At 45.3% G+C, this 12,290-nt stretch overlaps 1 protein-coding gene across 3 annotated transcripts in view; it reads left to right on the top strand.

The window, feature by feature from the left end:
• The window catches only part of CBFA2T2 (CBFA2/RUNX1 partner transcriptional co-repressor 2), a 183,968-nt gene extending 173,437 nt beyond the window's left edge, over window positions 1–10,531 (top strand). Inside the window, exons 9-11 of one of the 3 annotated variants that reach the window (XM_080685872.1) lie at window positions 205–273; window positions 3,040–3,230; window positions 6,437–10,531. In XM_080685872.1, coding sequence (XP_080541998.1) covers window positions 205–273; window positions 3,040–3,230; window positions 6,437–6,730 — 554 coding nt within the window. In that variant the 3' untranslated portion in view covers window positions 6,731–10,531. The remainder of the gene's footprint in view (window positions 1–204; window positions 274–3,039; window positions 3,231–6,436) is intronic. The other 2 variants (XM_080685874.1, XM_080685873.1) reach the window with 2 other exon arrangements.
• The last annotated feature ends 1,759 nt before the right edge of the window (window positions 10,532–12,290 follow it).

The raw sequence follows: 12,290 nt of genomic DNA, 5'->3' as shown, positions 1-12,290 counted from the left end.
TCCTCGAGTGAGGATTTAAAATTAAAAATTAAGTGTGCTGTTTTATAATCAGATTTTATCCCTTACCATAATATTTTTGCACTAAATGAACATATATTTTTGAGTCTAAGTGGTAAATGAAAGATCTGATAAGTTTTTCATAAAAAGAAAACATGCCGATCATAGATAGTTTCTGACCCCATGCTACTTATCTCTCTTCTGTAGATCCTCAGCGGGAATTCAACAGCAGGCCAGCAACAGGATATGTACCTGTGGAATTTTGGAAAAAAACCGGTATGTGCCTATCTGCTTATAGGTTGCATGAACTCACTGATTTGTGCCAGTGTGCAGCACATATTTGAGGGAAAGGTGGTTGTCTCATAACAACCTCCTCATAGAACTCTAGGCTCCTGCCTCTCTCCTCCAGCTCCCCACACATCTGGATGTCCCTCATGTTACTTTGCAGGTCAAGAATTTTGGAATGCCTCCCAGCAGTCCACGCAGGTCCCTTTCACATGTTTCTGGGTCACACTCAGACATTAAGTAACCAACTCTTTATTCCCTGTTTATTGGAGTCTCTGTTTCTGGCCATGTAGCTTAATTCGTTTCTGCCTATTCTGTTCACTAGAATCTGCACATACTGTGCTCACACACTACCACATTTCATTTACTCTGCTCTTGAAAAAAACTGTCTGTTTTTCCTTTCACCTTTACTGTCCCCTGCTTCATCAAATTAGTTCTGGGGAGGCCTCGGTTTCTACAAGAATGAAGAAGGTGGGACTGCTTATTGTGTTAAGATGGGGGTTTAAATTAATATCTCATTCTTAATATTTACCTCATCCAAATTCTAGCTGCCTTTTCTTCTTGCCTCCCTTTCCTAGTAACATTTATTTTTAGTCCAATATAGTTTTTTATTTTCTTCCTAAGATAAAATTTATTTCTACAAAAAGTTAATACAGTCATTCAAAAAGACTTTCAAGAGCATCAAGAACATAATAAACAAATGGACAAAATATATGAACAAATTATGAGAAATGTAAATAAACGTGTTGCAAAATGTTTATTTTTACTGGCAATCCAAAAAATTACCATGCACAAGATCTCCGTGGTAACTGGTGATTTTCTACTTGGGAGGTACCTTTGGTTAACTATGGTTAAGAACCAGATTATGGCAGAAGGCCAGCTAAGTTTGAGTCCTTGTTCTAGTCTAGTGCCACCTGTGACCTTGAATTACCTTGAGCAAGATAGTTATTCAAGCTGTGATTTTTACTGATCCTTAAACTTAGAGGATAAATGTTCTTCAGGGCATTATTATGTTGGCTCAATAAGAGAAACTTAACACCTACCTGGTAACTAATAGGATATGAAAGGTAGCAGTGGTGAGCCACAATGAACTGTGTGTCTATCAAGAGTAAAGGAGCCCTAGCTGGTTTGGCTCAGGGGATAGTACGTTGGCCTGCGGACTGAAGGATCCCGGGTTCGATTCCGGTCAAAGGTACATGCTTGGGTTGTGGGCTTAATCCCCAGTAGGGGTCATGTAGGAGGCAGCCAATCAATGATTCTCTCTCATCATTGTTGTTTCTCTCTCTCTCTCCCTCTCCCTTCCTCTCTCTGAAATCAATAAAAATACATTTTTTTAAAAAGAGTAAAGGAAGCATGGTGTTCAGTGCCAAGTCAACTCAGCATCATTCTTGTTTGGCCTTTGAGGTGAAAACTTTCCTTTCTTAAGGCTGGAGCAATAAAATGCAAAGTTCTATGATGATAGCCTAGTCGGCAAACTGCGGCTCGCGAGCCGCGGTTTGCCCCTCTGTTGACTAATGAGTTTGCCGACCACTGTCTTATACCATGAGCAGGTATTATCCCTTAGTCCAGTGGTCAGCAAACTGCGGCTCATGAGCCGCGGTTTGCCACTCTGTTGACTAGTGAGTTTGCCGGCCACTGGCCTAGAACACTCTGTTTAAACCTCCTTTGAGCATAGGCCACATGCAAGAGCCAAGCAACAAGGGAGTTTCCTTAGGCTTCTGTCATCTTGTGGTCTCAGGAGGGAGGTCATTTACATTGGCACTTAGGGCTGAGGCTCAAGTGCGTAGTATGTTATTTGGAGCAGCGGTCGCCAACCTTTCGGACCTCACGGACCACCACCCGTTGGTGACCGCTGATTTGGAGTGTCCATCCTATAGAAACCATGCAGGGTGATGATGATGGGAGAAAGTGACCAGGAGCCAAGTGGGGTAATGGTAACTGGACACGGCTTTGGAAGTCCAGGGTTCCCGGCAACCTGCCCATTTTTCTCTACCTGGGTCAATATTATATACAGCTGCCTCCTGTTCATTTATACCTGGATGCCCCAGAGGCACCGCTACCTTCTCTTGCCTCCACCCCAGCATTTTGCTTATTATTCGTTTTGTTGCATACCACTACCGTCCTTCCCCTTTACCTTCACCTCCAGACCCCTAGATGCTACTGATCTCGTTCTGCCCCCCTCCCCTACTCTGTGCTACTTGCTTCTGCTTAAATTCAGAGACTGTTCTATCTCTTCTTCTAAATTGTTGTCCCAGTCTCTCAATTGGTTCTCCTGTCTTCATTTTTTTCTTCTTGCATAGTACCCTTTAGAGTTCACACTTTCTTTAGAAAAAGGGCCAAATTCCTTAGCATGAGATGCAAGACTTTCCAAAAATTCATTTCCACCTCCCATCTCAACCAGGACACATACTCTTGTAAAGCTGACCACTTTCCCCTTGGGTCTCTTGGCTCTCATATTGACACCTAAGCCACCTTTATACTTACCACAAACAGTTATGAGAATATAGATTATGTCTTAGTCACCTAGCTGTCCCCAGTCCCAAGTACAGTGCCCACCTCCATCTATATACTCAAGAAATGGTTGCATGAATGGACAAGTGAGTGTAATAATAAAAGTGAACACATATGTCATATGTTCATCCCTGTGTATTTTTTTAAAAAGTCATCTAGTTTCAGTTCTGTCCCTATTTAGAAATGATGTGGGGTGGGAGGGAAGAGATTTATCGGCCAGTTGATTTTACTGTCACTTTCTTCTAGAAGAAGCTGTGAATAAGGTGAAAATTCAGGCCATGTCAGAAGTACAGAAAGCCGTTGCTGAGGCAGAGCAAAAAGCCTTTGAAGTGATTGCAACAGAGAGAGCTCGGATGGAGCAAACCATAGCGGACGTCAAACGGCAGGCCGCAGAGGATGCCTTTCTTGTCATAAATGAACAAGAAGAGTCAACAGAGGTCAGAGTTCTGTTAGTCCTGGGGGCTAGGGCTGGGGCTAGGGCTTGGGCAGCTGGAGTGAACCAGCCCACTGCTTTCTTCTCAAGTGCTAGGCAGCAAGACAGAACCGTCTGCTCTTAAACTACATGATTATAATTATCCAGTACCAGAAGGGTTTTACTGCCCAATTATACAGGTAGTTATTTATATTTTTGGAAGTACCCTAAAAAGTGGGGCAAAAGTAGATTTACAGCTGTTCATATGGAAAATAATGCAATATTTAATAAATACAATAAACTCTTTCGCCCTGGCTGGTGTGGCTCAGTTGGCTGGGCTTTGTCCTGTGTACCGAAAGGTTACCTGTTGGATTCCTGGTCAGGGCACACAACCTAGGTTGCAGGTTCAATCCCCAATAGGGGGTGTGCAGAGGCAGCCAATCGATGTTTTGCCCTCACATTGATGATTCTTCTTCTCCCTTCCTCTCTCTCTGAAAATCAATAAAAAGTATTTTTTTAAAAAAGAATAAACTCTGTGCTTTGCATACTCACAGCTATAAACCTACTTTTGCCCCACCATGTATTATATTCTTACTATATTGGTTTTAATTTTGAAAACTCACCGTAAAACCAGAGTTTGTGGATTGCATGGTAATGATGACATTCCCCTTCACTGAGTGGGCTTATGTACTGTGTGTCAGCCACAAAGCCAAGTGTGTGTATTGTCTTTTTGATCCTCACAATGACTCTAGGAGGTGGGTGTTACTGGATTCCAATTTCACAAGTGAGGAAACTGTGGATTAGGGACTTTTCGCAGTGCTGAAGCCAGGGTGCAGGAAATGGAGGCCGCTGTAGCATCTGGGCTGCTTGTAAATAGGGTAGTTCTTTTATGGGTTGAAGTGACAGATGGGGCAGACCTGCCCAACTCTCCAAGACCCATGGCCCAGGACTTGATGATGCTTCTAAGAGAAACGAGACACTCTTGTACCACAGAGGATAAAAATAAACTAAGAGGGGAGGGGATGGGAATAGCACATGACAAAAACACCAAGCCTGTTTTATTTCTAAATAGGTAGATTCCATCTACTAATTGAGAAATTAGCTATCTTTGGGACATTCTCTTGAAGTTATAAAAAAATGGGCATTTTAGTTGATTTGTTTTCTTTATTTAAAAAAAATTTTTTTGTTAATCCTCACCCAAGGATATTTTTCCATTGGTTTTTAGAGAAAGGAAGAGAAAGGGAGAGACAGAGAGAAACATTGATGTGTCACATTTATTGGTTGTCTCCTGCATGCACCCCGACCAGGGCCAGGGAACCTGCATCTGAGGTACATGCCCTTGACCAGAATCGAACCCAGTACCCTTCAGTCCGCAGGCCCACGTTCTATCCACTGAGCCAAACTGGCTAGGGCTGGTTTATTTGTTTTCTTAAACAACAGGAAGTTTATTTTCTCAATCTTTTTAAGTGATCCCTTTCAATATAGCAATGCCAAGCATGGCGATGTAAAACAAAAATGTCTAAATATCATGTGGCCATCACAGAGGATGTGGAAAATTCTTTACTGTAGCATTCTATAAAAGACACTGAGTTGTGAGAAAATAGTTTATTTAATTTACCCTGTAGACTGTGCAGTGATACCAGGTTTCAGATGAGTGAATGGTTATATTGATGAGAATGTAATTTCTCCAAATTTTTACTTGCTGTGAGAAATGCATTATGCTGCATTATGTGATCAAAAGTCTTTTTTTAATTGATTTCAGAAAGAAAGGGAGAGAGAGAGAGAAACATCGATGAAAGCGAATCATTGCTTGGCTGCCTCTTGCCCACAACCCAGGCATCTGTCCTGACCAGGAATCAAACCGTGACCTCCTGATTCACGGAATGATGATTTGAATGGCGACTACAATAATAAACCTTTCTTGTCTTACATCGTAGCCAAAGCCTCGTGATTAAGTCAGGAAATGTCACAGGGAAAGGGAACACGACAATGACCTGTTCACCCTGGCTGCTGTGACACTTACCACAATGTTCCTGCGTGTATAGACTGATCCTGCCTCAGTGGGAAGCTGTTTTCCTTACCTTGTTTTATTATGTTTCATAAATTATTAAATAAGCTATTTTAAATAGAATGGCAGCCAAGGCGAAAGTTCCAGTGCTTTAGTACTCTGCCCCGGTTTGAGACATTCTTGCAGACTTGGGCAGAGGGAGTAGAAGTCTCCGGTCAGCCTGGGCTACCCCATTGGCCTGTTTTGACAGCAGCCCCTCGCAGACAACCACTGAGGTCTTCCCCACAAGTGGTAGTGTTCTGCCAACGCATTGTTTGGAGTCAGCCTATCAGGCTCCAAAGTCTGACGTTCTCTGGAATGCAGTTTGCTTGAGCCCTAAGAATTACTTCAGCTTCCAATTTTGGTCGTCTGGTATTTGTGTTGGCAAGTTTAGGCAGTCCTTAGAGTGTATTTCCTGAGAAACCTGTTGTGTTAGACAGGAGTATACTGCCCTTTCTAATGTTCTTTGAAACTAAACTTCTACATTGAGTATAGTGCAGGCAGGAGGTCCGGGTTCTAGACTTTGCATGACCAAGTAATTTTTTTTTTTTTTTACTCACCTGAGGATATTCTTTTATTGATTTTTATTTGTTTTTTTGCTTATTCCTCACCCGACGACATGCTGAGAGAGAGAAAAACATTGATCGATTGCCTTGCATTCGCATCCCAATTAGGGATCAAACCCAACTGACAACCTTTTATTTAGTGCAAGGATGACACTCAAACCAACTGAGCGCTCTGACCAGGCTGTTTTTATTGATTTTAGCAGGAGAGGAAGGAGACCATATATGCCCTGACTGGGAATGGAACCCATAACATTTTGGTGAATGGAACAATGCTCCAACCAACTGAGCCACACCAGCCAGTTATGGTGGGGGACGTTGGGACAGAGTTAGGTTTGGTTGCTGAGGAATAAATTGTGAGTCAGTGCCTTCAACAGGATGTGGGGCTTCCGCCTGCCCTGCAGTGATGCTGTTTGTGTGTTTTCACATCCCCCTCATCTCGCTGTCCCCTCAGTCGGGGTAGGTACTCTTCCTATGTTATTCAGGAAACTCAGAAAGCAGAGACAGGACAATCAGGACAAGCACAGGTGTGTGTAGGTCCAAGCCCCCTCTTCTACAGGGCAGGTGATGAGTGATGACAAGCCTGCCCCACAAGAAACTAACAGATGTCTGTGCTTGCAGAACTGCTGGAACTGTGGCCGCAAAGCCAGCGAGACCTGCAGCGGCTGCAATATCGCACGATACTGCGGCTCTTTCTGCCAACATAAGGACTGGGAGCGGCACCACCGCCTCTGTGGCCAGAACCTGCACAGCCAGAGTCCCCACAGCCAGAGCCGGCCACTGCTTCCTGGAGGGAGGTCAGCCAGGTCTGCTGATTGCAGCGTGCCAAGCCCAGCACTGGACAAGACCTCAGCAACCACCTCGCGCTCCTCAACACCTGCCTCTGTGACAGCCATCGACAGCAACGGACTCTGAGCCCAGGCTCCTTCCCCCTGATGACCTCATGGCACCAGGGCTGGACCAGTACAAGTAGCTGCTGGGTCATCAGCAAGAAGTGAAGTGGAGGCAGAATGAGTCCAAGCCCAGCAAACATTGCTTCACAGCCTCTCCAGACACCTGCCCCAATTTCCCGTCTGTGTCCTTGGGGAAAATAGTGTGCCGTCCTTTCTGCACACAGGCAGTTGGCTGGAGCTGCCTCTTCCATGGCTTTCTGGTTTGTTCCTCTCCCAGCTGGAGCTGGCGTGGCGGGCGCCTTTTCAGTGTAGACCACCAGCTCCCCTCCCTGCCTCTTGAGGCAGCAGACTGTCATATGTGCCCGGCCAGGCTGGAGGCAGCTGGCCCCATGCACTGTCTCCTGCTCCACTGTCCTCCCGCAGTAGAGGCCTGGAGGCTGAGAGCAGCTGTAGAGAGAGTCCTCCTGACAGGGAGTGGCCCCCTTCATCCCCAACAGCTTCATGAGCCCATTTCCACCCTCAGCAGATGCCACTGATTGGCCCCAAGGGGACTTCGGGGAGGCAAAAAGCAGCACTCAGGACTCCCTTGACCCTGCTGTTCAGACTTGTTAAAATTCTCAGAAACCACAGGAAAGTCACCATTTTAGTAAAAGCACCCGTAACAATAAAAAATAAATAAAACTTCCACCAAGCATCACAGATCATCTTGGACAAGGTTTTCTAACCTGCCTGGCTACTTTAGTTTGGGACCGTTTTCTCTCCGATTTGATTTTGCTTGTGCAGAAAAGTTTCCAGCACACGGATTGGTCTGAAGAAGAATGAGACTCAGGTGTAGATTAGTCTGTTCTCTCTGAGCATTTTGGCCAACTACTATCGTCAAGTTGTTGAATGGGTCATCTGTTGGAAACTCAGAACCTCTTGTCACCGCTTGGCTGTTTGCACAGTCATCTTGTTCTGTGTCTTCTTATCTCAGACCACGCGTGTCCAGATCACAGTGTGTATCGGTCTCTATTTGGCACCTCTGAGGCCGCAGTTGCCCCATAGGATGTGATGTGGTGTGACTAGGACTCGCCTCACCAATCAGGGCCTGGTTACTTCTGAGCAGCCCTCATGGACCAGAAAGAATTCTTCAGACCTCGTGGTTTCATGTCATCATACATAACTGCATCAGTTTACTATTGGGCACACAATCTCAGATTCCCTTCTCGTGTGTTTGATACATACCCATTTTGAGCTAAGAAATTTTGTGAAATGTGAGAACCATTGACCAGTTTTTCTTCCTATCTTCAGGGAGTTTTCCAGCTATTGACCTGGCTCTCCAAATATGACATCACCTAAACCTGTTTTAAAATGTTAAGAACTGCCGCACACATTTTCCCCTGACTTTTCTACTCTCCACCTCCTCACCTCCAGCACCTTCTCTCCCCATGGAATCAGTTGGGGTGAATTGGTCGTCCCTGCTCCTGCTGGCAGTTGAGAGCCCTGCTTTAGATAGCCACTTCCTGTCCACTGATGAAAGTGAAATAGAAGCTCTCGTCCTATAAAGGGAAAGTAATCAGCATAGGTAGCATTGTCCTTGCTTTAAGAATTTCTAGTCCCTAACTGACCTTACCCAAGGATGTTCTATCTCAGTGGTCGGCAAACTGCGGCTTGCGAGCCGCGGTTTCCCACTCTGTTGACTAATGAGTTTGCCGACCACTGTTCTATCTTATAAAGAAACTCAATACAAGGCACCTTTAAAATACCTGTATTTCCATTGCAGAAAGTAAAGTATACACAGAGAAGGAATAACAGTAATGTTACATTGATTTGGAACTGTAAGCTGCAGTACTTGGGGGTGTTCTGACTTTAACAGGGATGAAGTCAGCACCCCAGATGGGACTTGCCTATATTTTCATAAGATACGGAATTTCCCCCAAGGAGGTCATGGGGCCTATAAATCAGTTTACAGCAAGAGGGTGTTTCGAGGTGTCCACTGGGTCTGTCCTCAGCTCCTCACTGTCTTTTCATTGGCAAATCAGATGAACACCTAGGCAGGTTCTTTAATCTCTATATATATTGATTTCAGAGAGGAAGGGAGAGGGAGAGAAAGATAGAAACATCAATGATGAGAATCATCAATCAGCTGCCTCCTGCACGCCCCCAACTGGGGATCAAGCCTGCAACCCGGGCATATGCCCTTAACAAGAATCGAACCTGGGACCCTTCAGTCCACAGGCTGATGCTCTATCCACTGAGCCAAACCAGCTAGGATAGGGTTCTTTAATCTTAAGTACCCACAAGACTAGACAGGGTAGATCAGATTTTTCCTGGTTGGAATAAAAACCAAAAACCAACAAAATATTATCAGCGTTCGATGTCATTTTCTTAAGCTAAGGCGTAGGTTTAGTTGTGCAGGTCCTAACTGACTCTTTGTGGGCTGTGGTTCCAATGACAGCTTAGTTTTCAGAGTTTTTGTGATGCTATTCAACACTGCTTTGCTCATGTACTACCCAGAGTCTAAGCTGAAAACCTCAGCAGTATTTGGTCAGTTTCACACATGGATTGCAGGCATCTGTTCAAGACTTACTATTTAGATGGAAAGAATTCCTTTCTCTAGCTTCCTGTCTGAAATTCTCCAGCTCTCTGGTTGGGAGGAGGTGATGGCACTGGCAGTGTCTTGGGATGGGGTGATGGCACTGGAGAGGCAGGGTTGAGTCTGAGTTCCCCACTTGATTTCCAGTTTCTGCTAATACCACCCCAGCTACCAGGTGGGGGGTTCAAGTTCAGGCTTCCCACCTTCATCTAGTTGGTTTTTAAATATTTTTATATAATCAGGTTTCTTAGAGGACCAACTTTTATAGTTAATATTTGGGGGGACAAAAGGTAGAAGGGTTTGGAGTGATGGTACTGAAGATGTTATCAAAGCAGTCACAGGCTCTTCAATGTTACCCTAGAAGTCAAAAGCAAATGTGACACATGTTGACCAGTGTCACCCCAATAAATTTAATAAATTAAAAAAAAACAAGTGACACAAGCCTGCCCAACGGTCAGAGCACATCTGGAGGATGAGGCCAGTGTTCAGGGATACTGACAAGTGATGGGATATCATTGTCCTACCCAGTGAAGAATGGTTGCAGGAACCAGAGAAGAGCAGAAGAGACCATTGTGGGTACGTTAGATGTTCCGAGGGATACCTGAGGGCTGGCCCCTCAGATCTTCGGTCACCTTCTGTGTCCCCACTGCCTGCAGCATGCCTGGTTCTACCTCGTGGTGAAAACTGAGTCTGGAAGAAGTTTGTTCATTTCACCTGCGCAGGAATAGCCACCCACCTTCTGAGGTGTGAGCACTCCACTTTGGGGGGCTCTTCAGCTCCAGGGGCCATGGGCCCTAAGGTCACAGAGTGAGTGGATCTTTTCCTTGACCGTGCTGAGTGGTGTGTGTGTCTCAATGGATCTCAGTCTGGAAACAGGACACATCTACCCAGCATGGGTACGTCCGACACTGGCTGCAGTGCCCATCCAGGCCAGTTGGTCTACCAGGAGCCCCTCACTTCTTGGTGTCAATTTGAGCATCTTCAGCTTCTAGACAGGAAATCTACACTTGACTTTGTGCAGCCTGTTCCAAAGTCGAATTGATACCAAGTGCTGTCACCTGCTTGCAAAGAGTGTGGACCTTGTTCTAGGTAGCTCCATAAAAGATCTCAGCAAGTGGATTTGAAGGTTCAACAACACAAATTGGAATTGTATGGTGGTGAATTCTTCAGAATGAAAGCATAGGTGATGACCAGCTGGCTGTTTGTCCTGGAAATTGTGGAAGGGATTGTGGATTAAATAAATCATTTAAAATAGAATATATCTTGGAGGCTTTCTTCAGAACTGGTTTCTAGACTCCCAGGTCAGTTGACCAAGCCAACTTTCTTAAATTTATTATTTTTTAGCTCTTTGCAGAAAACTGGGTGGTGGTGTGTTTGAACCAAATGTAAGAAAAGCCAGAGGAACCTGGGCTGTTCCCACATGGGCCAGACAGCCACTGTCAGGAGGAGTTCTGTCCGGGGTGGGGTGGGTACTGGGCCAGCTGCCCAATAGGGCCCTTCCAACTCTGGGTGCCTAGTTCTTGTGAAACCAAAACGTTGACTCCCTGCCTCTTTGCCCACATGCTTTGACATGCTCATTTCCAAAGATGATGGTGCAGGTGACCTTTTCCACCGAGGGCCAGAAGGTCAGGAGGCCTGAGGGCAGCGGGCCTTGCATCCTCCCTTCCGCAGCCACAGAGATGGTGCTTCCCCTGCAGACCCCACCTGGTCCGATCCACTACTGCCCAGCATACACTCATTGATGCTTATACCAAATAGGGCATGTGTGGCAGTGGCTGGCAGGAACAGCCTGTCCCTGCGTTGGAGTTGGCAGAGAAGCAGCAGTACGCATTAGGTGAGTGGCTGAAAGTGCTGTTTGGCCAAGAGGCCTTCGGTCCACTTTCATAGCTTTCCAAGTTCCTGAGGAGGCTACAAAAGCTCCATTTGTAAAAGAAAGCCAATAATGTAAATAAAAAACAAAGCCTCCAAGCGTGGTTTTTTAAGGGATTCGATGAATGTGAAACCACCCACAGGATGCGGTAGGGTCTGATTTTTCTGTGCTTTGTCATTACTCTGATAGGAACTTTTGTTACTTAACTCTGTGCATAACTTATTTAATGTACTGTATAAACAAACCAAAACTGTTAAATATGTATTTAGTTTGTTCTACTTAAAGTAGTCAATAAAAAGGCTATATTCCTTTTTTGACTCAAACTGGAATGCCACTGGGAGGGAAGGTGGTAGGTGCACTATGAGACATCTGACAGGCAGGCTTCTGCGTCCTCTCCCCTCTCTTCCCCTATCTTTGGCGGAGGGTGGGAGTGGGCAGACCTCCAGTGGTCCTTGCTACGGCCTAAAGAGCCACAGAGGAATGAAAGCAGAATTTGCTAAAGAGATGGTTCCAGCCGCTAGGCCTACAGGAAGCCAGCTGAGGGGCCCGGGCCCCACTGGGCTGGCTGCTCGTGCCCATGACTTTGCCTGCCAACCCAGTGGGCCTGTGGTTAGTGCTAGTAACAGCTTACAGACTCCCAATTCCTTGTTAGTTTCTTCACCCTTAAGTGATTTAATAAGGAAACAACCACAGAAAGTTTGAAATGTTTCATGTCCTTTTTATACTGATGTTAAATCATAAGTTCATTGCCTTCCCGTTTACTTGCTGAATGAGTTGTATGCTTTAATCAAGGCCATAATTTTCTTAATTCTTCACCTCCTGTTGAGCAATTGGATTGCTTTCCCATTTTCCCTGTCTAGCATACTGAACTGAATGTCTTCCTTTGCTTGATTTATTTCTCTGGAATAATTTTCTGAAGTGGGATTTCTAGAACTGAACGCTTCTCAGACCCTCGAAGCATATGTTCAAACTGCTTTCTATGAAAGCCCACCAGTTTGCTGTGCCTCCAACAAGCCGATCATATCTTCAGGGCTCTGAGATGGTCTAGCCAGCTGTGAAATGACAGATTTGTGCAGGTGCACCTGTGTGTTGGCTATTAGTCCAGTTTCTTAGTCGGTGACCTGAGGCCTCACTTTC

The sequence above is a fragment of the Plecotus auritus genome (genome assembly GCF_963455305.1).
Source record: "Plecotus auritus genome assembly, chromosome: 8".
Classification (NCBI taxonomy): domain Eukaryota; kingdom Metazoa; phylum Chordata; class Mammalia; order Chiroptera; family Vespertilionidae; genus Plecotus; species Plecotus auritus.
The sequence above is the reverse complement of the archived record's forward strand: the minus strand, read 5'-3'. Positions and strand labels throughout refer to the sequence as shown.